Below are 25,194 nucleotides of genomic sequence, written 5' to 3' on the forward strand. Positions count from 1 at the left end.
ACCGAACTGTATTTCCGTGACCTGACCCTCTGCGCCGGCCGGCACAGTGGCGCAGAGGCGCACACAGGGACCGGACAGCGGAGCGGCGCAGAGGCGCACACAGGGACCTGACAGCATCCTCTGGTGGGGAACAGAGTGCCATACCCTGACTCACTCTATTAGCTCATGTTGAGAGGTTTAGAGAAGCCTATGAATCGGTCCAGCCCGGCGGTAAACCAAACTTGGAGTCGAAACAGAACCACGTTTTTCGGTTTATTGTTGATATACGAGCATAAGTACAACAATCGACCAATTACCTAATCATTTTTACCAAATCGTCTCAGCATGTTCTGGTGGTATCCCGTCTATTATCCATGGTGACTACCGCCAACACTACGAGTATTCCCTGCACATATTCGGAATTGCTGTAAAACCGTAACCGGTGAGCCATCGTCGACACATCACTGCCACCGGCGGCAGACGCGGGCTGCTGATATAGCGCCGACGGGTGAACACGTGATGCGAGAACTCCACTGTCTATACCCTAACCCCGGCGAGACGCGATCAGCGCGGCGGGACTAACCTACAATCGGCCATGGGACTAAACCGGTGCAGTGCGTCTGTGGTGGGGCCGTCCTGGGGACAAGCCGGTTCGACTAGCTGGACCCGTGGGTGTCGTCGCACCCGGCAGTAAATATAGAGAAAACTGGCACGAGTAGGTGGCAGGTGCAGGCGGAGGTGCTGACTACGGTAACACAAACAGGGTGACAAGGGTAAAAACTGAGACTAAGAAACACATAAGATGTCAGTAAAGCTTGAACAGCAACAAGTCTTAGGCATTTCACTTGAATGAACAGAAAGCGGGTATGATAAGGTTAGGACAAGTGACACGAATACGGTTAAAGCGAATGCTTTTACAAAACGCCGGACAATTATAAGCCTCACTGCAGGACTGGGCGACATATGCTGTGCTTTCAGACACCACTAAGTGGTTTCATCAAATCATATGTACGGGTAAAACGACCAATAGTTTTCTGGGCAATGCTTCTGAATGGCCTGAATGTTTCATTTATGTTACAAACATTGCTTTAGAAGCAAGTTTGCAGCCCTTAGGTACTATGTAAACATGCTGTTAGAGTATCCCCAGTAAAAAGAGGCCACGCAACAATAACATATCGTTAATCTCGCAGACTATCGTATCGTTACGCAAGTATCGTAACCTGGTAAACAAGTGTTAACTCGTCTACCTGAAGAACAGAGAAGTTTTAGAAACTTGCCTATCTGGGGCCAATAAAAGACTAGAAGTTGTTTAAACAGAAGGGGCAAAATCCAAACAAAATTCATTTGAAGACAAGCCGGGCCAATAACTGCTCTTCTACGTCAGATTTAACTATTGTTGCGATTAAAGAAAAGTATTCTTCGAACATGTTCAAAGGCATCATTTAACCCACTGCCCATTTGAAGACATACTGGCTAATGTTAATTATATATGACTATAATCAATAACCTTGCCTCTCGATAATAAAGCCCAATTGACCACCCAACCTAATGCCACGTTAACAATACCCCCATAAATCAAGATAACATAAAGCACATTAGCGGAGAAGCTTCTACCCCCGCAACATGCAACTTAGATGCTAGGCGTGCTTTGAGCATCCTACCCCATGCACATAAATGACTTGTACACACACACACATACATCCCAATATCGCCTCAAACTTTGGATCAAGTTGGTATCGCATTTCGGTGCGTACACCGCAACAGCACCGATATTTTGGTACAGGCTCTCTTGTAGCAATACGATGGTTCAGAAATGTTTCCACATTTCGATGAACTCATCAATTACGGTGCGCTGACATTAAAGGAAATAGTTCACTTTTAACATGGGGTTTTGAACTGGAATAGCAGTTTCGTAGCTTGAGCTGACACTAGCACAAATCAGGAGCTTTTACGGCTCAATGATCACCCTAGACGAAGATATTCCATTTCTCGTTCCGAAAAGAGTGCCTTGCAGAGGAATGTGTGCCTTGCACAGGAATGCAGCCACGTCATCGTCAGCCAATCAGCATGCTGCTTACAGCCAATGCAGTATGCGTAGGTTTGAACTACGCGATATGATTGGTCAACGCGTAATAAGCTTCCGCGTCAAACATTATTTTACATAGAATATAGTTCGTCCTATATTAAAATACAGAAAATTATTGTTTTTACAAAGAGGTTTTATTTTATTTCATGATCATTTTGAGCATAAAAAATCATAAATCAATAGCAAAATACTAATTTCAGGAAAGTGAACTGTTTCCTTTAACTGTGCATCGGGAAGCAGTGCATTGAAAAGCTGCAGCTCGCACAGCCATTGAAAGGATCCCACTTGATTTGGCCATTACCTCCGGACAGTAATTCTATAGTCTCGGAACAGGGCGCTCACCACCTGCCGAGTCAGCACGTGTCCCGACCGACAGGCAGCAGTGCGTGCCCCGACCGCCAGGCGGTAGTGCGTGTCCCGACCGCCAGGCGGCAGTGCGCGCCCCGGCCGCCAGGCGGCAGCACGTGTCCCGACCGCCAGGCGGCAGTGCGACCGGCCGGCCGGCCTACTGGAGCAGTTTGACGAACTCTCGCAGCGTGTCGCGCTTGGTCTCCAGGTAGACGCGGCTCTCCCAGAGGATCTGCAGCAGCTGCTCGTTGCGCGTCTCGTCGAGCGGCAGGTCGAGCGTCAGCTGCGGGCTGCAGCGCAGGTACGGGATCGAGAGGGAGCCGCACCAGGCGCGCGCCCGGTCCACCACCCGGTTCTCCACAGAGGTCGCCTGTAACAGGGGAGACACACGGAGCTCCGTTAGATCCGGTCACGGTGGACGCCCATGGTATGACACGACATGTCACGACTGGGTGTGCTCAGTATGAATTTGGACAGGGTTCACGAAATAGAGTGACAGGTGCCTATTACCTAGTCTGGTGTGAGGTGTCACCCTCATTTCGACACACATGGTGTCGTTCGACTTGACTTTCGACAGAACATGTTGCGACAGAAAATAAAAGAATCGGTCAACGCTCAGGTGTTCAGTTGTGAACATTAAGTTAAACCGATGCTCCTCATCGCCAACAAGTCTCCTGTCTGGAACATTCCCGCCCTTTTTACGGCGCGCCGTCGGCTCACCTGTTCCACCACCATCTGGAAGAGCGCCTGCACGCCCGAGGACACCTTGGTCAGGTCCCAGATGCTGTCCGGCGTGTAGCAGTCCACGCTGCTCACCTGAAACGCGCCGGGGTGTGTCAGGTGTCAGAGGTGTCAGATCGGGGGTGTCAGGTGTTATGCAAGCTCGGGGGTGTTTATTGAGGTCTGAGGTGTCATCGACTCAGGTTTCAGGTAATGGAAAGAACAATGTCATACAAAGGTATACAATAGAAACGAGAATAATTACACACCATGGGGATACTCTATTCCCATATCCTAAATAATGACGTTGCATATGACATATGCTGACACACAAAGACCTCCTCCACATGGGAAAACAAAGCAGAACAAAACAACCACAATGACGCACATCACGTGCACCACAGTTGATATTACCTGCAGGCACGAATTAGGTATAATACAGCATACAAACGACCCTCCGATTCTCCACAGCTCACGTTCACAGCCCCCGGTGTGCGTCTCATCTCTATCGACAGTCAGCAGTTCCAGCCTCACCTCTACCGACAGTCGGTCGTAGCACCCTCACCTCTACCGACAGTCTGCAGTTCGTCTCATCTCTACAGACAGTCGGTCCGCCGAAGTCTCACCTCTACCGACAGTCGGTCGTAGCACCCTCACCTCTACCGACAGTCGGTCGTAGCACCCTCACCTCTACCGACAGTCGGTCGTAGCACCCTCACCTCTACCGACAGTCTGCAGTTCGTCTCATCTCTACCGACAGTCAGCAGTTCCAGCCTCACCTCTACCGACAGTCGGTCGTAGCACCCTCACCTCTACCGACAGTCTGCAGTTCGTCTCATCTCTACCGACAGTAGGCAGTTCCAGTCTCACCTCTACCGACAGTCGGTCGTAGCACCCTCACCTCTACCGACAGTCTGCAGTTCGTCTCATCTCTACCGACAGTCAGCAGTTCCAGCCTCACCTCTACCGACAGTCGGTCGTAGCACCCTCACCTCTACCGACAGTCTGCAGTTCGTCTCATCTCTACCGACAGTAGGCAGTTCCAGTCTCACCTCTACCGACAGTCGGTCGTAACAGCCTCACCTCTACCGACAGTCGGCAGTTCGTCTCATCTCTACCGACAGTAGGCAGTTCCAGTCTCACCTCTATCTACCGACAGTCGGCAGTTCCATTCTCACCTCTACAACGGGCGGCCGGCCGCAGTTCCAGCCTCACCCCGACAACGGGCGGCAGTGACGGTCTCACCTCGACAACGGGCGGCCGTCCACAGCCCACGGAGAGCACGGCGGTGGGCGCGGCGACCTCGGCGGCGCGGCCCACCGTGCTCAGCGCCAGGTTGTGCTCGAAGATCTCCGTCAGCACGTCCAGGGTCGGGTTGTTGGCGATCAGACCGCCGTCCACGAAGCGGCCCGACGCGCGGAAGAAGGTGGGTGCTGCGCCTGAGGAGCGGGCGGCCCTCCAGAGCAGCTGCTCGGAGGGCGGCGGCGGCGGCTGCGCAAGCAGCACACGCCAGCAGCAGGGTTAGACACGAGCCTCGGATGATTCACAGGCGATTTATAAGGGATATGCACTGCAAATTTAAATAAGATATATTCACAGGTGTGACTTCCCCTGTCATATTCAAGGGGCTAGGTAAGTTGTTAGTGCGTGAGCGATTGCGAGAGGTAATGAACTGTCTCTGCCTGGTAAATGAAACAAAGCAAAGGCAGCTTTGACGATATTACACGAAAAATCATTAACAGGGTAGCATCTGGCAGTTTTAGGAGTAATCGTCACGGCACACCGTCACTCCACACAAGTACCTAATAACCGCGCACAGCCTCACCTCACGATACTTTAACCATCATTCCCCAGCCGTCTCACCGTGAACGTGCTCGCCTCGACGACGTTCATCATGGACGCGGTGTCGTCGTAGTTTCTGAAGAGGTGCAGGTCGGCCGGGTGCCGGTCGCCCAGCACGCCCGTCACGATCACCCGCGGCTTCTTGATGTCGCCCATGGTGGTGCTCTCGCCGAACTCGGCCTTCAGGAAGCTCTCCAGCTTCTCATTGCTGTACGGCCGGGAGCCGACAAACACTTTGTCTTTGAGCCGGAAGAAGAGCTGGTGACACTCCTGCAGCGACTTGCCGATGGCCAGCGCCATCGCCAGGATGCCGCCGACGCTGGTGCCGCCGATCCAGTCGAAACACTCGATGACTGGTTTGCCGGCCAGCCGCTGGATCTCGTGCAGCGCCTGCACGAGCAGGATGCCGCGGATGCCGCCGCCGTCCAGACAGAGCACGCGGCACGGCCTCTCGGGAGGCTGGCGGCGCAGCTCGGCCGCCGAGCGGCTCAGTGTGTTGGCCGCCAGCACCTCGTCCAGGTGGTGGCGGGCGCGCTGCTTGGCCGGCCCGAACGGCGGCACGCCGATACCCTCGCCGCCCGAGATGCAGCCCTCGCGGCAGCCACGCATGGCGCTGACGCAGCGCGGCGCGCCCACCGCGTGCAGCGTGTACACCAGCAGGTCGGCGTTTTTGCGCAGCGTGGCGGCGCGGTGTCGCGGCGTCTCGCCGGCAGTGTTGGTGGCGCTCAGGTCGGCGCCGAACACGATGAGCGCGCGCGTCAGGTGGACGTCAGCTTGCGCCACGGCCAGGTGGAGCGGCGTGTTGCCGTCCCGGTCCACCGGGTCCACCTCGGCGCCGTGAGACAGCAGCAGCACCACGTTGTCCAGCAGCTTGTTCCGCGTCATCACGTGCAGCGCCGTGTCGCCGTGGAAGTTTTGCGCGTTCACGTTGCAGCCGAGCTCGAGCAGGGCGACCATGACGTCGGCGCCCTTGGCCCAGTGCAGCGGCGTGCCGCCCTGTTTCATGTCCTTGGCGTTCAGCTGGTTAGGGTACGTCTCGATGATCTCCTTGGCGCACAGAGAGCTCGACAGAGACATGGCCGTGTGGATGGGTAGCTCCTCGGCACTGCGGCAGACGGGGGACGGGCGTCAGCACAGCGAGCGACCCTCCGCCCGGTGCTCGTCAGACGGGGGACGGGTGACAGCACCGGGAGCGACTCTGATCCAGTGTTCAGTTTTTCAGAATTTTGGGTGGAAAATCACACCTAATGGAGACAATATTTTCATCCCAAAAATCAGATAAAGTGACACTATGACATCTTTGGAAAATGTTTCATGCATTCAAACAGCCAGGTTACATATCACTTGGCAGTCGATGCACCCACATACTTTTCTTTTAGATCCTGTCAAAACCCTGACATGAAATCCTGCTTCATCAAATGGCGTAAAAGGGCGTTACGCCCTTCTGCGAGAATACATACTATTGGTATTTACTTCTTTTTTCTCATCCTAGGAATTTTCTTTCTTCATCGCCACACCCAACCAAAATCCAATTTTAGAACAATGCTCTCATCCGCCCGGCAGTCGTCAGACGGGGGACGGGTGACAGTACCGCGAGCGACTCTGATCCGCCCTGCAGTTGTCAGACGCTGCTCAGGCCGGCTCACAGGATGATGACGTGCGGAGAACTACCAAGGTAACTTGTGGAATGCACAATCGACGGTGCAAAGACAGATGCCGTTTATATTCAGGGTGCCGCCGCAAGATATATCAGTCACATTTTTGACATAAAAACAAAAATGCCTTGGCCGATGAGGATGAAAAACATGTACAACATGATTAGAGGAAAGATATATACGCAAGTAAGCCAGTAATAATACATTCAAACGCAGGGCATTGAACAGCTGAAACGCCTTTTGAAACCGCTCATTGTGCTAAAAAGCTCATATTTTTTATATTCGTCGAACCTACCAAGATAAGAGGTCGTCAGTTTCCAAGCCCCTTTCATGCAGTAAACGTCGCACCAAACGACTCATCGCAGCGCTAGCTGCGTCGAGAAATCCTCCCTGCACCATCCACAAAATCGTCAATGAGCTGCTGTAACAGATAATATGAAGCTAAATCAGTGGGACTTCTAAAGTATCTAAACTCTCGCCTTTACATAAAAAAACAGTGGCAAAATAATAATAAAATTGCATGCATGCGAAATGATAAGGTCCATCGCACTGGAGAAGAAAAAGCGTAAAATTATTAGACGCGCATAAAGCCTTCTAATGTTCATGCAGTTCATGCACACGACATGCAAAAGGATGTGGAAAAAAACAATTGTCGGATTAGAGGACGAAAATTCATGTAACTTAGCTGACCATGCCAGATAAATATTCTATACACAATCCGGCCAGACCCTATCATGCGCTCACCTCCCGGCCACATTGACGTCTGCCCCAGCCTTCAGCAGCGTCTTCACGTTATCTGGCTTGTCCTCCATGCAGGCGATGTGCAGCGGCGTCAGGTTCTTCTTGTTGCGCGCGTTGACCGCCTCTGGCGTCGCCGACTCCAGCAGGAGGGCGAGCACGTCTCGCGGCCCGCGCGCGGCCATGTGCAGCGGCGAGTTGCCGTCGGCGTCTGTGACGTCCACAGCCGGCGGCGGCTCGCGCGCCATCAGCCGCTGCACGAACTTGAGCTGCCCGCCGGCGGCGGCCAGGTGCAGCACCGTGACGCCCGTCTCCGGATCCGGCTCCGACACCAGCGCCGACAGCTCGGCGTGCGCCAGCGGCTCGGCCCACTGCAGCCAGGCGCACACGTGCGCGCCGTGCCAGCCGGCGTGCTGACGCGCCGCGTCACACACGCGCTGTAGCGTGTCGCGCGCCAGCGTCTCGCGCGGCCAGAGGCGCACCAGCAGCGGCACAAAGCGCGCCAGCCGCTCCAGGAGCGCCACGGCCTGCTGGTGCGAGCCGGTGCGCCACAGGACAAACTCCTTGTGGACGGTGTCGGCCAGCGGCCGCTGCAGCACCAGGTCGTACACCGAGTGGCCATCGGAGAGCTTCTCGGGCCCGTAGAGGCAGAGGCACTCCTCGCGCCGGCTAACAGGCCATCGGTGGTGCGCGTCCGCCTTCACCTCGTACACGGAGTTGGGGTCGTTGTTGGCGCCCAGCACGTCCCGCAGAAAGTCCGTCACCAGATTGGTGAACAGCGACATGGCCTGGGGGAGGCACACAGAGCTCAGCCAGCGGTGACCGGAGGGGCAGGGTACGGGGACTCGGTTTCGGAACCGGTCGAGTAGAGATAAAACACACACTGTCAAATATATTCAACCATAGTACATAGCAAAGATACGGACATTTCGCTTGTCGCAATAGGTACTGAAGGCTCGCGACAGCCCTCATAATGCTCCAAAACCAGTTGATATGTCGATGGCGGGGTGCCGACTCTCCAATTGATTACATATTAGCTGACAGGGCGTGGGGAGTTTGATCTGCTTTGAAAACATGGGGAAACCAGCCACTGGATGTTTCGATGGGGTCGACGTCGCCATACCCAAGTAGTGTGGGCCTAGGAACTCACAGAATGGAGCGTTTACAAGTTGTGCTGACCTAAAATACCAGGAATTCTAAGGATTTGAATGGGGGGGGGGGGGGTTCCATCACATGGCGCCTGCATCAGGGAGCTGATCACGACATGTTCTGTGCTATTGTCCCCACAGTCAAACCCAGCTGGGGACGCAGCAGAGTCGCCCCTCGACCGAGCTGCGGACGTCCTAGAGGAGCTGCTGGCTGCTACAGCAATGAACAGACGCCCCCGGGGAAGTCAGCGTTCCAATCCACTCCCAAACGCCACCGAATGGATGCCTGTGGACGCCCGACCCGGCAGACAAGTCCAACCTTCCTGGGGGGGAGGACATTCTCCACCTTGTTTGAGACTCTATGTATTGCTGCTGCTCAGACCTTCCCTGAAGTCAGGACACCAGCTACCCAACCTAACTAACTGTATGGGAATTTATGTGGACCACTTCAAAGTGTGGGACAGGAGGTGCCCCAGCTGCCAGCAGGGCTTGAGCCTAATTATTTGGCTTGGAGGGGATCATCACCCCAAACAAAGACCAAAGGCTATGGACTCCCAGGCCGTTGGACATGTGCTGACCCAGCTTTCTCCTTACTGTGACAGGGTCGTGCTGCAGCTGCAGGTCCCGCGCCACGGCTCCTCCTTGTCCCTGACTCCTTTGAGTGCGCCCTTGCAATAACCAAACCTATCAATTATCATCAACCCAATCATGATGAATTAGCTCGAGTTAAAATCGCATGGTATATACTGCCGGTATCGGTAACCCTGGCGTCACCGGTAGCGTTTTCGTACAACGGTAGCGTTTACTGTAGTACGCCGCCGTGCCAAGCCGAAGCATGCTGTGACGTCACTGGGTAAGAGAAGATAACGTACCACACTATCAGTATCGACTGAGACTATAGACTCAGACCGACTCAGGCAGACTCAAACTGACTCGACCGGCTCAAACTGACTCAGACAAACTCAACCGACTCAAATCGTTTCTGATCGACTCGGACAGACTCAGAAAGACTCAGGCAGACTCAAACCGACTCAGGTAGACTCAAACTGACTCGACCGACTCAAATCGATTCAGATCGACTCAGACCTACTCAAACTAACTCAGACCGACTCAACCGACTCAAATCGATTCCGATCGACTCAAATTGATTCCAATCGACTCAGACAGACTCAGAATGACTCAGACAGACTCAGGCGGATAGATTCAGGCAGATTCAGATCGACTCAGACCGACTCAGATAAGTCTCAGAACGACTCAGCCGACTCAAATCGTTCCGATGGACTCAGACAGACTCAGAACGACTCACACAGACTCAGGCAGACTCAAAACAACTCAGGCAGACTCAAACCGACCAGGCAGACTCAAACCGACTAGGGCAGACTCAGACCAATTCAGATCGACTCAGACCGACTCAGATAGACTCAGAACGACTCAAATTGACTCAGACCGACTCAACCGACTCAAATCGATTCTGATCGACTCAGACACTCAGAATGACTCAGACGACAGACTCAGGCAGACTCAAACCAACTCAGGCAGACTCAGAACGATTAAGATCGACTCAGGCCGACTCAGATAGATTCAGAACGACTCAAAATGACTCAGGCCGACCCAACCGACTCAAATCGATTCCGATCGACTCAGACAGACTCCGGTAGACTCAAACCGACTCAGGCAGACTCAAACTGACTCAACTGACTCAAACCGATTCAGGTCTGATGATTCAGGTCAAACCGATGGGTCTGTCTGAGTCGGACTAAATCGGTTTTGAGTCGGTTGAGTCGGTTTGAGTCTGCCTGAGTATGTCTGAGTTGTTCTAAGTCTGTCTGAGTTGACCGGAATCGATTTGAGTTGGTAGAGTCGGTCTGAGTCCATCTGAGTCGGTCTGAGTTGATCTGAATCAGTTTGAGTCGGTCGAGTCAGTTAGAGTCTGCCTGAGTCGGTTTGAGTCATGCTGAGTCTGTTGAGTCGATCAGAATCGATTTGAGTCGGTCTGAGTCAGTTTGAGTCGTTCTGAGTCTATCTGAGTTGGTCTGAGTCGATCTTAATCGTTTTGAGTCCATCGAGTCATTCTGGGTTTGCCTGAGTCAGTTTGTGTCGTTCTGAGTCTGTCTGAGTTGATCGTACTCGATTTGAGTCTGTTGAGTCGGTCTGAGTCAGTTTGAGTCGTTCTGAGTCAGTCTGAGTCGATCTGAATCGGTCTGAGTCTGCCTGAGTCGGTCAAGTCAGTTTGAGTCTGCCTGAGTCGGTCTGAGTCTATAGCCTCAGTCGATACCGATAGCCTGCTACGTTATCTTCTCTTACCCAGTGACGTTACAGCATACTTTGGCTTGGCACGGCAGCCTAATACAGGAAACCTTAACCTTGAACGAAAACGCTACCGGTGACGCCAGGGTTATCGATACCTATACTGCCTTGATTGTATCCACATTACCTACCTTCCTAGATGAGATAGGCAGGTACGTACCGAATACCGTAAACCGGGGTGACTTTGTATCACTTTTGACCAGTTTGGTACAATATCTTGTATATCACTTGAGATTTCACTCTGGAAACTGTTTCATCATACCAATTGGACAATTCTCTATCTAACTGAGTACAATAAATGCCTTGAAATTTATCAAAAATATTTTATTTTTTTACCAAAAAATTGATCATTCTCACCCAGACGTCGGGGTGACTATGATCACTACATTAAAATCACCTTATGTGTGCCATAGGAGCCCTCAGAAGGGGCTTGTGTGATAAAATTACATGTTTTGAATAAAATCAAAGGCTTTGCTTGACAAAAACTCGCACATTTTACAGTAAAACTATGAATCATTGAGGTATTAAAATAAAGTTGCATGCTCTGGGTCTAAACTGACATTACAGAGCTATAAGCAGCAAAATTAGCTACTTTAACCTCTGACTTCAAGATTAAGTAACAGTCACAGATGTCCTAAGCCACAGGCTACCTGTTCTACATCACACTTTGTCTGCTGGTGGCTGTGGGACCACTTGCCACACTGTTCATGCCCCTCCCAGCTGATTGTCTTTTTCACTTCCCATTGACGCTCCAATTACCACTGAGATAGAGCAGCTCAATGCTCATCCTCCATCATCAGTATCTAAGCCTTTCCTTTCTCTTTCTTTATCTGGGTCTTTCTCATCTTTACCATTATTTTTGCTGGAGATGCTAGCGAATTTATACTTCATACCTTACCTTACCTTACCAATACAGAATTTTGAGGCCTATAAGGCCTGTAGGGATCTGATCTCATCGAGCTCCTTACTAGAGACAGTCATGAATCTTGGGCTGGGATGTCAAAGGATGCATCACCCCAGTGAGAGTCGAGACGGGCTTTGAAGATATTGACAGACGTAGAGAGGACCACAGAGGCAGGAAGCGCATTCCAGTCGTTGATGGCGCGGACCGACAGAGTGTGTCTCCTGGGTCTTGAAGCAGCTTGAGGCTTCAGCAGCTTCAGAGCATGTCCTCTGGTGACAGATGAGACTGCCTGCTCGAAAAACTGGTCCGGCCGAACGTTGACTCCTCCCGTCAAAATCTGGAAGATGGCGATTACGTCTCCTCTCCGTCTTCGGTGATATAGTGATGGCAGCTTGAGTCGCCGGAGGCGTTCCTGGTAGGGCAAGTGTCTTAGCTCACGGACCAGTTTGGTTGCTCTCCGCTGCACTCGTTCAATCAGCCTCTGATCAGCTCGGTTGAAGGGCCCCCAGATGAGGTTCCCATATTCTAGATGGGGTCGTACCAGCGTTTTGAAGAGAATCGGCAGGGTAGTCGCATCAATGCAAATGAACGATCTTTTTATCAGTGCGAGCATTTGGTTGCCCTTTGCAGCTGCAGACGCGGCCTGCTTACGAAACTTCAGGTCAGAATCCAGCTGAACCCCCAGGTCCTTCTCTACTTCAACCGTATTCAGCTGGAGACCATTCATGGTGTATGAGTGCCCAGGATTCCTAGGGCCGAGATGAAGGACCTTGCACTTTGATTCATTGAACGGCAGTTGCCACTTCTCCGACCACTTGGCCACTTCTTCAATGTCTCGCTGGATTGAGCTTGTTCCAGTGGACGATGGTGTTCCGAAGATTTTGGTATCATCTGCAAAGACCTTGATGGAGCTCTGCACGGATTCGGGTAAGTCATTGATAAATATGATGAACAGCATTGGCCCGAGGACTGACCCTTGAGGAACCCCACTGGTCACAGGCACCCAAGGCGAGCAGTGTCCTCTGATCACCACCTGTTGACGCCGGTCCGATAGGAAGGAGGCAATCCAGCCCTTTAACCTTCCTGTGATACCGTATCCCTCGAGTTTATTCAGGAGTCTCAGGTGTGGCACAGAGTCAAAAGCCTTTCTGAAGTCGAGATACACCGCATCAACTGGTTCGCCATTCTCTATGCACTTGATCCACTCATCCAGCACTTCAAGAAGCTGGGTCATGCAGGATCGCTGTGGTCTGAAGCCGTGCTGGTGGTTCGATAGGAGGTTGGCTTCTTCCAGGTGAGTCATGAGATGATCTCGGATCAGGGATTCAAGTACCTTGCAAGGAATTGCAGTCAAGCTCACTGGGCGATAATTGCCTGGGTCCAGCCTGTCCCCTTCTTCAGAATGGGTACTACGGTGCCAAGCTTCCAGTCGTCTGGAAGACAGCCAGACTGAATGGACTTGTTGTAGATGATGGATAGTGGGACCGCCAGCTGAGCAGCCGCCTCGATCAAGACCCTAGGGTGGATTCTGTCTGGCCCTGGGGAGCTAGAGCTCTTGAGTCGCATCAACTTGTGTTTAACCATGTCGGCCGTGACCGTCAGGTCGCGAAGGTTCAGTGACTGGCCAGGTGGAGCAAGAGATGGTATAACAGAGGCATCCTCGTTGGTGAATACCGAAGAAAAGTACTTGTTCAGGATGCTAGCCTTTGTGACGTCATCTCTGATTACCAATCCGTTCTCATCTCTCAAGGCGTCAATGCCAACCTTGGTTTTGAGTCTCGAGTTGGAGTATTTCCAGAAGGCCTTTGGGTTGTCCTTTAGCTCTTTTGACAGTCTGAACTCAAAGGTACGTCTCAGCTCTCTGGTAAGCTTTCTCAGTCTGTTCCTGCATCGGCAGTACCTGGCGTAGTCAACAGGGTCCCTGGTGTGAGCATACATATTCCAAAGCAGGCTTTTCTCACGCCTGAGCCTCTGCGCTCGGTTATCAATGTACAGGTTCTTGTTAGGTCTGTGGTGCGTCACCGGCACTGTGCGAGCAACTGCCTCTCTGAGGGAGCTCACAAAATAGTGGTAGGCGCGATGCACGTTGCTATCATGCATCACAGTCCAGTCCACATCTTGGAGCACACTCCTCAGTAGATTGTAGTTGGCTCTGTTGTAGTTCAGATGGGGACCGATTGGGATCCCTTTCGTAGTGTAACATTTCAGACTGAACTCCAGAATGACATGGTCACTGAGGCCAAGACCTGGTGAGTGCTGCAAGTCCTGTACCATCCCTTCCTCGTTGGTGAAGATGAGGTCAAGCATACTTGGGATTTGACCTAAACGATACCTTGTTGGTGCAGTGACATGCTGGGTAAGAAAATGGTCTTGCACACATGAGAGCAGTGCATGAGAATGATGTCCAGGGGGCTCGTCTGAGAAATAGGACGCCCAGTCAATCTGTGGAACGTTGAAGTCTCCGACTACCAGAATGTGAGAAGGACTCAAATTTCCAGCCAGTGACAGACTTCTATCCAGCTCAGTTATGCCCAGATGTCTGTCTCCGGACGGACTCAGGTAAATACACCCAATCAAGAGTTTGTCCCCATTGCGAAGGTCAATCATAATCCATATCTGCTCCATGGATGTGGGTGGGTTCGTTTGAAGAGTTACTTCATGAGATGGCAGGTGCTCCTTTACATATATGCACACACCTCGTTGTCCACTCGCCCCGAGATTGGGTCTTGACAGGTCCACATTTACATAAATGTTGTACTTGGGGAGGGCCAGTAGAGCAGGGTGAATAGGAAGAATCTGGGCCTTAGGAACAACTTCTGTGATGAGAATGACATCAGGCTCATTCTGTGCAATTACCATAGACAGGTCGTCCCTCTTGTTGATTAACTGATCGGCATTAGTATAAATGACTTTGATTTGCTTTGCTTGATCACTAATACCCGACCCATATAGTCAATTTTGGTTGCTGTCAGCATGTGGCCGTGCTGACTCTGTTCGGTTAGGCTGGGCGTTCGCAGGTCTGTCAGCCTGTTTCAAAGTGCTTGAGCTGGGGTTGGGGTTGGGTGCTGGGTGAGTCGAAGAGTTTGGGTGAGAATGAGTAGCCTCATTGTTGTTCATCCTCACTATCTTCCCCTTCCTGATAGTCAGGTGCTCCTCCCCTGCCAGCTTTCGAGCAGCCAACTCCTCCCTGAGCCGTTTTCCTTCTTCCCTGTCTTTCTTTGAGAGATCAGGGGTGACATAGATCCTCTTCCATGTTGAGAGGTGTCTGAGTTGTGGAGCCATCCTCAGTACCTCTGCTTTTGCATCAATGCTGTCTAGAGAAACAATGAGAAGCCGGGGCCTTTCGTCGCTCCTTTTGCCAGCTCTGAATGCCTTAGTTGGCCTGATGACTAGGCTCATGCCTTCTTTGATTACTTCTTTGAAGAGGTGAAGGTCCTTTTCCATTCTCTCAGACAGCGTCTCCCCTTCCTGTTCTGGCAGGTTATGTACCACTACATTTAGTTTTCTTCTCTCTTTGTCCATGAAGCTGTCAAACACTCGTGACATAGCATTGGTGGTTTCAGATAGACCATTGTGGTCAGTCTTGGGCTGGGTTGGAAGGATGTCAATTTTTGCACCCACATCCTTCACCACCTTCTCGCATGTTCCACGAACGATGTCAGCGTAAGACTCCCTCTGGGCATTTTGCTCTTTACAGACTCTTTCAAGAAGGTGTGAGTGATCCATGGTAGTTTTCTCCTGTTCTTTGATGGACTGAACGATGACCTTCATGTGCTCGCGCACTGAGTCAGCCATCTGTTGGACTTTTGTTTCTAGTTTTTGCAGTGCGTCTGCCTTACCGATTGGTGACTGAGTGGGATCGGTCCTGTTCCCCGTTCCAGGCCCCTGCTTTTTGCATGCATCGCAAAGCCATGACAAACATTTGTAGTTCACAAGGGCATCGTGGGCCCAATGACAACAAAAAAACAAGCTGTGACATGAACATGATTATTCTAACTGGGACCCAAAGTGTCCAATATAATGCTTCATTGCTTTATTTAACTATTGGCATAGAAAATACAGTTCACAGCAGCTAATTGCTCATTTGAGGCCCAAAATTGGTCTATGATCAAAGTCACCCCGGGTATCATTGTCACCCCGGTTTACGGTATGAATCAATTGCAACGCCCTATAAATAGGTACCTATAACGTCTTGATCCAAGCACTCCAAGTCCAACAAGCACACAATTCGCAAGCCAAGGCAAAGGCCATAAATGTAAAGCTACAATCCCTTATGAATCTTGTTTTGAATCGGCCTTGCCTTGAACCCAGGCTCTGTGATCAACGGATCAAGGGATCAAGTCAAGTCAAGGGATCAGATCAGGTCAAGGTGATCTATATACTCTGAAGCAAGGCCCCTCTGAAGTCAAGTATCAAGTGACAAGTCCAAGATCGGTTCCAAGGCCCTACATAGAGATCGGTTCAAGATCGGTTCTTGTCGTTCTCGTCTTGATCATGGATCTTGATCTAGCTGAGCTTTGACCCTACAAAAAGTTTTGAAGTTTTTGAAGGAAAATAAAGGAATCCGGAAAATTTAAAGTGATAATTCTATCAAAATAAATTGGACAGCTTTCTTGAGTGCCAAAAACTTAAGTAAATAAACTAATTCGAATACATTTTTTATTTTTAGTCGTACAAACCGAATTGAACTTGACATTAGTAAAAAAGCAAGAAATCTGGATTTTTGCTCAGGGGTGATCACGTGAAGAGATTTGGTAGCTTTTTGGACGTTTCGAGAATATGGAAGCTTTTAATAATTCCAAAAGCTACGCATCTGCTATGTTTAGTGGCGCCCAGTCTTTTTTTATAGCATGAGTAATTTCAGGCCTTTGTGATAGTTCTGGATAGGGCGATGCTCAAAATATTTCATGCTATCAAATCTCTTGTCACCGGTCTGCTGCTCTCTGCCTTGCTGGGGGCTTTGTGAGTTTTGACCTCGTGGTTTGCTGGGTGGGGCTAGGATATATATTAATTGATATTAATCTTCGTCGCAAAGCAATTCACATTTTTCGCAAACATGTTTGGAGCTTCAAGACAACAGCCCATTCTTGTGCTGAGTAAGTACTGGGTAGTTTCGAATGATTGGTTCGGGAACAATTAAATGCTACAATGGCAGCAAGACAGACAGCAAAGTCAGTGAGCATCACTGGTTTGGGTTAGGGCAAATAACTAAATCCGCACCAGCCTCCATGAACTGCAATCAGACCAGGGCCCTGATCGGCGGCCGGCTAGTACTTTTTGCTGGCGCTCACATACGTGCTGGTTGCCCCGGCAACGGGCTATTGACCAATGAGAAGCCAGGAAAGTGCAACGTCACTGCGATTTCTCATATACCTGTGCCCCCCGTAGCGCGCTTCTCATTGGTCAATAGCCCGTTGCCGGGGCAACGTGCACATATGTGTGCGCGGGCTAGCGCGCTAGCCGGCCGCCGAACAGTGCTCAGGTTTCCACATCAGTCTCTCCGTATCAAGATCTAAGAGTTTTGGTACATGTTTATTTACCTTAGGACCCACAGCCTGAGCCTTTCTTTTGTTGCAAAGCCCAAGTGATGGTCAAAAGCATATCAGTTGGGGAAATTACGAGGCGAAGATAAAAATTTATCAGCCAATCAACGGCCGGAGTGGGCGGGGCAATGACCATATATGGTCATAAAATCAGAAAACTTCATCTATTCCATGCATCCTAGCATTCAAATGAAAAAAATAACACATTAGAATGTTTTTCAACCACACAAGGCCTACACTCACTCGGTGCACATTGCACTGGCGGCTCTAAATCACAGGCAGGAGAGATTACAGGCCATGGTAATTCAAATATTTTTAGGTTAGGCGGTTGTGCATCAGGCTTAAGGCTAATTTAGGTACCATTGCTTGCAATCTATTCATGCAAGTCACTTTTTCCTTATCCTCAGGTAGGCTCAGGTAGGTAGGTGTTTGGTATTATGATGTCATTTTCATCAAATTGAACATGCACACATTTTTTCTTAAATGGCAACGGCTCAAAGACATTGTTTATTTCGTAATTGTCACATTTGTGCAATATCTCTAGTGTATATTACGCAACGTGTAGTGAGATGGCTGCGTTTTGTCTAGCTATTGTGAGACTTTATATTTTTGGTGACATGTAGGTATCATATCTTGATTTAGGATGTCTATAAATGGAAGAATGTGTAAAAGCTATCTTTGAAAAGTGTGTCGATATCTGAGGAAATACAATAGGCCAAGGAACTGAATAGCTATTAATATCCTGCTAAAATAGGAGCACATTGCTGTATATTCCTAAATTCCTCCAGCATATTGCTTTGCCAAATAGTGTATAAGGTCAGCTTGTGCCAAAGTGACATTTATATAACTGTGATGTCATCTGCTTCAGGTCAGAACACAAAGAGGGAAAGTGGGAAGAAGGTTCAGCTAGAAAACATATCTGCAGCAAAGGTAAGCCTGATTTAGCACTCCCCATTTCAGCTATTTTAAAGGCCATATAGGATAACACCAATTAACAGTGGTCCTGCCAAGTTTGTTATGCATTGCAGCTGCTTGTGTTGTTGTCAGTTGGATATTGAATTTAGTTTATTATCTGAGTTTTTGCTCTTCCATCTTTCAGACCAATGTCTCTGTAAATGATGTTAGTTATCCAGGTCAAATATGGAACTCATTTGCTCAAAATATGTAAAGTGAATTTAAAAAATGCTTTATTACCCATTCTGTTTTACATTAATTACCAATGGCTGTAATCATCTTTGGAGCCTTTGCCTTTGTTTGCAATGGTGTCTACTGTCTTGCCCTGCGTGATGGCGCCGTCTCTGACGCTGTCGCGTACTCTTTGGCAGACCATCGCCGATGTGATCCGCACGTGCCTGGGCCCGCGGGCCATGCTCAAGATGCTGATGGACCCGATGGGCGGCATCGTCATGACCAACGACGGCAACGCCATTCTGCGCGAGATTACGGTGCAGCACCCGGCGGCCAAGTCGCTCATCGAGATCGCGCGCACACAGGACGAGGAGGTCGGTCCGGTCACCAGTCGTCTCCCTCCTGACACTGTCTCCTGTGTTTGTTTCTTCTCTGCTCCTTTCTGATTTATGTGAGATTGGAGGTGAGATGGCTGACATGTTTCATGCAGCAGTGTCGCGTTTTTCAGTGTCTGACCGTGTAATCGGCGGTCGTGTGACCGTTTAGTTGTACTCCGCCGCTGTATTGTTTGCGACTGTCTGCCGTCGAACCATCGGTATGTCTTACCCGGACCCACGGCCCTCCCTCTGACTGGTTGTGTGACCGTGAAGTTGTACTCTGCCGCTGTCGTAACTACTAACTGCGTCAGACTGCCATCGGACCGTGGCGTGGACGCGTCTGACCGGACCGGCGGCCGACTGACCGACCCTCTGACCCCGCTCTGACCTGCCCTTCCTCCCGCCGGCAGGTCGGCGACGGCACGACGTCGGTGATCGTGCTGACCGGCGAGATGCTGGCCGTGGCCGAGCCGTTCCTGGCGCAGCAGATGCACCCCACCGTCATCATTAAGGCCTACCGGCGCGCCCTAGAGGACCTCGTTCACATACTCGAGGACAAAATTAGGTGAGCACGCGGCCGCTGCTGGGTGATCATGATGAAGTCAATGCTCCGTCCAGCGTTCACAAGTCACAGCGGAAATCGGTGCCCACGATTTGACTTTTTTGTATTTGCAATGTGTACTGCACAATCAGTACCTAATCATGTTGTTCTCTCAATGAATGCTCTTCATATACACTTTACTCCGTTTAGAGTCTCGCTGTATTGGACTGGCACTGAATGGTTTTCAGCTGATGTTTCTTCTACTTTCTGAGTCTGGCCGTCATCGCCAGGCTTTTCTAACCACCTGCCCTCCCCTCCCGGCTCCGCCAGTGTGGAGGTGGACACCACGGACCGGAGCGCAGTGCTGGCCATCATCAACTCGTGTCTGGGAACAAAGTTCCTCGGCAAGTGGGCAGACATGGCCTGCAACATGGCTCTCGACGCCGTGCAGACGGTCAAGCTGGACGAGGACGGCCGCAGTGAGATCGACATCAAGCGCTACGCCAAGGTCGAAAAGGTGCGGAACGGTAGAGCCTAGAGGGGTCTGAGTGGAATGGTGTGGGCGCGACGGTGCTGCGGAGTTGACTGATATTAGCATGCTGAAGTGATTACTGATTAAAGCAGTGAAGTGCTAAGTCAATAATGTGACAAGCGTCGTTAGAGAAGGTAAATGTCCATTCATATGTTTTCAGGATGCTTTGAGGCGGGGTGTTTCAATTACCGCGTCACTATGTGCTGATATGACGCCCCTGTGCGCTGTCTCTAACACCGCGCCCCCGTTCGGCTCGCGCAGATCCCGGGCGGCACCATCGAGGAGTCGCAGGTGCTGCGCGGCGTGCTAGGTCAACAAGGACGTCACCCACCCCAAGATGCGGCGGCGCATCGAGAACCCGCGCATCATGCTGCTCGACTGCACGCTCGAGTACAAAAAGGGCGAGAGCCAGGTGGGTGCGCTAACGCAGAGAGGCGCAGATAAGGATCGGCGCTTAATTATCGAAAGATGTTTACCACTTTTCCTGCAGCGTCACGGATGGTTTAGTGAGACCGACAGTGGCCAACTTAAATGGCTATCGTTAAGGCAGCGAGTGAATGGTTGGGAGATTGAACGAGGAACGATGCATTTTGTGTCCCATTGTAAGGACTTTAGCGGCGCTGTAGGGTCAGATTAGACCATTTTATGTTTCGAGCGTCTAATGTGTGATGAAAACATCGTGTCGCTGCTGTCACGATGAATTTGCTTTTGTGTTTCATTCACCTTTTTGGACAATATCGCATGTGATTCATCGAAGAACACGAAACAGTGAAAGACTGAGATGATAAAGAAGATGTCACATTGACGAAATTTGTCGTCCATTTTCCAGAAGCAAAATTATGTTGGAAATTAGTCTGTTGAGAATATTGATTAATTATTGGGTAGGTATGTGTTATGTAATGTTTTAGTGGCCGTCATGTTCATCAGATTAACGGCTTTGTGGTTGCTGTTATTGATGCTTAGGCAATTTTCTTCCAGCCACCTGACGGGTATTAAATCAGCCTGCTTGGGACGGGTGCTCGTATCCACAAGGCATCCATCATTTTGTGGAACCAGGATACACGTAACCTCCGTTTTAAAGATCAAAGGCGATGCACTTAGTTACTGATCAAAGCCACGAAAACCTGGCCAGCGACAATGCAATTAACCAGCCGGCCAGCCGACGACCGCAGGCTAATTAATTCACAGCGGCTGGGAATGAGGATCTCGAATGTTGTTTTCATTTTCTCAGACTAACATCGAAATGATGAAGGAGGAGGACTTCACAAAGATCCTCGAGCTGGAGGAGCAGTACATTCAGAAGCTGTGCAACGAAATCATCAAACTGAAGCCGGATGTGATTTTCACCGAGAAGGGCATCTCCGACCTCGCCCAGCACTACCTAGTCAAGGTGGGTATCACTTGCCATCGGTGTGCAGTGGTGGTATATGGGCTGACATGGATTATGTGTTACCATCTCAATGTATTTCATCGTTACTCAGTACTATCGGCGAACTGTTGGTGGAAGTTACATGTTGAAATTTATCTTTCTATATTTATTGTTAATTATTTGCTTTCACGATGCGGCTATGTTAATCTATAAGAAATATGAATAACTACCTCGTAACAGCTTTTCCTGACCACGCAGTATGTCGTTTCTTAATTCTTTCCACAACTACATAATATGCATCGCACAGGAACATACTGTTATTTCGAAATTGTGGCATTCGTGCAATATCTCCAGTGTATATATTTCTCATTCCGTGGCCCGCGAATTTCCAACTACCCCTCCCCCTTCAAACCGTCAGGCGGGCATCACGGCCATCCGTCGCGTGCGGAAGTCGGACAACAACCGGATCGGCCGGGCGTGCGGCGCCACCGTGGTGAACCGGACCGACGAGCTGCGAGAGGACGACATCGGCACTGGCGCCGGACTGTTCGAGATCAAAAAGGTAACGCAGGGGGATGGGGAGGGGAGGCGGTGGGAGTGGGAGGGATGAATGGCTGGTGAAGGTGTGAGTGTAAGTGTGGGCCTATCCCACAGGCTTGACCCTATCTCATCCATGTTATTTCTGATTATTTATTATTCAGAAGTGTCGGCGTAGGCGTTTGACTCTTGGACGAAGAAATGAATGTTCAAATACTTCCTGTTCTGAGCAAAAATGTTGCAGCGAAGTACTTATGTGATTGGCAGATTTACTTCACGTAATCAATTGCAACAGCGTTAAGTACTTTGACACTGGACAGGGATCTTTTTCTCCTTTTCCCTGAACCATTCTTTTTTACGTATCTTACCTGATAAACAGGGAACGGTAAGTTATCTGGCATGATAACTTGTGGTTTAGAACTATTAACGTCAGAAGGGGATATCGTGTGAATCCTCTTGCAACATATCTGCGGGGGAGGAGAAGTTAGAGCCCGAAATGGAGCGGCGAATCAACCAGCGATTCCCTGTAAATAGACTGGAAAACGCGGACCATCTGCGTCCCAGTATTGGGAGCGTGATTGACTCAGCGAAGGCTGAGATTGTGTTTCCGGTTCTATAATAAGTTGGAGTTGGAGCGGAATTGTGGACAGAGTGGGTCGTCGTGCCTTAAATTGTGCCGGCTTCACGGCATAGTGAAATAATTAACGTTACATTGAACGGACGCTAAATGGGAGACGACCTTTCCAACTGTCGCTGAGTACGTTGAGGCAAAAGTCGTGCGCACAAAGCTCTCTTTTCATCAGTTAAGTGTCCATTTTGTGTGTGCTTCCAATTTCCATTTGTCCCACAGGTTTGGTCATTGGTGTAAAAAGGGCGAATTCTTCTGACATGATGCCAGCTAATTATACAGCATATTTGCGATATAATCTGCGTCCCTCTCACGGCCGTGGCCGCCGCTAACCCACCCCTTCTCCCCAGATCGGCGACGAGTACTACACGTTCATCACCGAGTGCAAGGACCCCAAGGCGTGTACCATCATGCTGCGCGGCGCCAGCAAAGACATCCTCAACGAGGTGGAGCGTAACCTGCAGGACGCCATGCACGTGGCGCGCAACGTGCTCTCCAAGCCGCGCCTGGTGCCGGGCGGCGGCGCGGCGGAGATGGCCGCCGCCACGCTGCTCACCCGCCAGGCCACCGGTATCAAGGGCGTGCAGCAGTGGCCGTACCGGGCGCTGGCGCAGGCGCTGGAGGTGATCCCGCGCACCCTGGCGCAGAACTGCGGCGCCAGCACGATCCGCACGCTGACCGCCCTGCGCGCCAAACACTCGACCGGTCAGTGACGCGGCGGGGGGGGGGGGGGGAGGCAGAGGGTAGTGGGAGTGGAGTTTGGTTGTGGTGACAGCTGGTATGTCCACTACGTTTGTTTTGTTGGTTGATGAATCCGTGTCGTTTTCGGAATAACTGCTGCCTGAGCTAGTTGAGCTCATGTATGAATATTGCCCAAATCCAATGATCTACCTACTCTCAGTTATAATGTTCTGTCGTATGGATCATGACTACAGATGCGGTGAGTCCGCCTCCTCCCAGACTCGCCTTACCTCCCCCGCCGCTGAGTGTCTCCGTTCTCCGGCAGAGGGTAACGCCACGTGGGGCGTGAACGGCGAGACGGGCGAGCTGGTCGACATGAAGGAGCTCAAGGTGTGGGAGCCGCTGGCCGTCAAACTGCAGACAGTCAAAACGGCCGTGGAGGTAAGCAGAGGGCTGCTCAGGGGAGGGATGTCTGGACGCGGGCTGTCGGATGGGAGTGAGTGATAGGGATGAGTAAGAATGGGATCAGAGAGGGTCGGGTCAATGGCGAGTGGGGACATCTCGTGGAGGGCCTGGAAGGGGCGAGAGAAGGTTAAAAGTCTGGTGAACGTCAGGGAGCAGCAAGGTGCTGAAACATGTGCACTCCCACTACACACTGGGCCGCCGGGCCGTGCTATCTTGGCGGCAGTGAAGACCGACGCTGCGAGCACCGCAGAGACAGATCACCCGTCATGCAATAGCATCAGTCCATAATGCATGCGGCGCGGGTCTGACTGGGAGCGTCATTGTGCGGGCCACGTACCCATGGTTGTCAGTCGCCCCATCACTGACTCGTTATCTGTTCGGGGAACTGCCGTCACCCCGTTAGCTCTTCGGATCGTTCGCGGCACTCTGGTTCGGGGAAGTATCGGGGTATAGTAAATTCCTCCGAGATTTCTGTCGCATTACGTACTCTGTGGCGGAGATGTTTGTCATCGGATTAGCGGGCTCTATCGCGTGCTGTAATCGTGGTCTCGGTGGTAAGTGTTACGGCTTTATCATACGTCTGTGTAGTTTCCAACCCTTCGTCAGTCCTACTCAGCATTCGGTGGATTGAGGTTTGTAGCTCCGGGGTCGGACTCGTAACTCTGAGAGTCTAACGCAGTAAAGTTATCCTATATGATGACAGTCACGAGGAGAAGCTCCGGCTCGCCTTGGCGGCTTTGATATAACGCCAATTTAAGTCGATTTTGTCCTTGCAACGCCTTAGGAGCAATGTGAAAAAGAGTAATACCACCGAGAGGAGGCAGGCGATATCTGTCCCATTGATTCCGTAAGACATGGTTACTTGGTTATTATAATCATGAAGGTAAGGTAGAAGAATCAATCAGTCCTATTGGATAGTGCAGTACCGAGGAGCTGACAGTGAATCTAATCATTTGACCAACGCAGTGCTGTTTAGGTAGGTACTTTTTACCAATCCATTGTATTTTGTCTTTTGCAGACGGCCATCCTGCTTCTCCGCATCGACGACATCGTCTCCGGCCTGAAGAAGAAGGGAGACGGCGCCGGCGGGGCCGGCGGCGCGCCCGCCGGCGTGCCCGAGCAGTGACGTCACTAACTCGCTCTCCGCTGACGTCACCGCTCACGCCCCGCCCCCCGCCGCGCGCAGCACTAATGGTCTCTGGACTGCAGCGACGGCTGCGTGTACACCGTTCGCGCCTTTGATTGTAATTGCCACTCATTATTAATGTTCCGCCCAATAAACCACGTAATTCGCCAGGTGACGCGTCTGGTGCCGTGTCGCGGACTCCCGGTGACCGGTGGGCGGCGGCCGAAAATAGACGGCACGGGAGGCTGATCGACCAGACCGAGCAGACACGGACAGATGACGATTTTTATTACCCGACTTGACTAATCCGAAACTGGTATACGTGTGGTTTATAGAATGCGATGAAGTTTCATTATGATTTGTGAACTCTGATCCATACTAGCCTTTGTAGTACGGCTGGATACTCCACAGACCCCTCCTCTCACCCGTTTGTAGCGGATTTCGTCAGCGCGCAGCGTTGGAACCCATCTCTCAGAATACACACGGCCCGCATGATGCCTCGGGCGCCCACACGGCCGGCGACTATTGCAGTATCTATTT

General features: G+C 51.0%; 2 protein-coding genes across 6 annotated transcripts; one reads left to right on the top strand and one right to left on the bottom strand.

Moving 5' to 3' along the window:
• Nucleotides 1-2,289: 2,289 nt before the first annotated feature.
• On the bottom strand, nucleotides 2,290-16,020 carry LOC122387137 (85/88 kDa calcium-independent phospholipase A2-like). 5 transcript variants are annotated; one of them, XM_043377033.1, is made up of 7 exons: nucleotides 15,877-15,960; nucleotides 10,353-10,358; nucleotides 7,375-8,156; nucleotides 4,997-6,080; nucleotides 4,379-4,624; nucleotides 3,134-3,229; nucleotides 2,290-2,783 (listed from the first exon to the last, which is right to left on the bottom strand). In XM_043377033.1, exons 3-7 carry the CDS (start codon nucleotides 8,151-8,153, stop codon nucleotides 2,571-2,573), a joined length of 2,418 nt encoding a protein of 805 aa, XP_043232968.1. In that variant the 5' UTR covers nucleotides 8,154-8,156; nucleotides 10,353-10,358; nucleotides 15,877-15,960; the 3' UTR covers nucleotides 2,290-2,570. The 5 variants fall into 5 exon arrangements, with proteins under 5 accessions (XP_043232968.1, XP_043232969.1, XP_043232970.1 ...); XM_043377034.1 differs by lacking the exons at nucleotides 10,353-10,358; nucleotides 15,877-15,960 and adding exons at nucleotides 10,984-11,071; nucleotides 11,474-11,521; XM_043377035.1 differs by lacking the exons at nucleotides 10,353-10,358; nucleotides 15,877-15,960 and adding exons at nucleotides 10,955-11,071; nucleotides 11,474-11,521.
• Nucleotides 16,021-16,197: 177 nt separating this feature from the next.
• LOC122387139 (T-complex protein 1 subunit gamma-like) lies at nucleotides 16,198-24,824 on the top strand. Its single transcript, XM_043377045.1, is given in 12 exon segments — nucleotides 16,198-16,823; nucleotides 18,139-18,200; nucleotides 18,596-18,772; nucleotides 19,186-19,340; nucleotides 19,647-19,833; nucleotides 20,110-20,157; nucleotides 20,159-20,260; nucleotides 21,080-21,238; nucleotides 21,636-21,779; nucleotides 22,733-23,087; nucleotides 23,389-23,504; nucleotides 24,547-24,824. Coding segments are annotated over 12 exon segments (1,653 nt in total). The 5' UTR covers nucleotides 16,198-16,783; the 3' UTR covers nucleotides 24,655-24,824.
• The last annotated feature ends 370 nt before the right edge of the window (nucleotides 24,825-25,194 follow it).

Source organism: Amphibalanus amphitrite, unplaced genomic scaffold, assembly GCF_019059575.1.
Source record: "Amphibalanus amphitrite isolate SeventyFive unplaced genomic scaffold, NRLGWU_Aamphi_draft 000274F_arrow, whole genome shotgun sequence".
In the NCBI taxonomy this organism is placed as follows: Eukaryota; Metazoa; Arthropoda; class Thecostraca; order Balanomorpha; family Balanidae; genus Amphibalanus; species Amphibalanus amphitrite.

Bases quoted from the DNA above. Each gene is read 5' to 3' on its own strand.
- LOC122387137 (XM_043377036.1), bottom strand. From the start codon at position 8,153: ATGTCGCTGTTCACCAATCTGGTGACGGACTTTCTGCGGGACGTGCTG. The intron at 6,081-7,374 runs GTGAGCGCATGA...CGTCTGCCGCAG, and splicing joins GACGTCAATGTGGCCGGGAG to TGCCGAGGAGCTACCCATCC. The intron at 3,230-4,378 runs GTGAGACCGTCA...GGCGCGTTTCAG, and splicing joins GACGGCCGCCCGTTGTCGAG to GTGAGCAGCGTGGACTGCTA.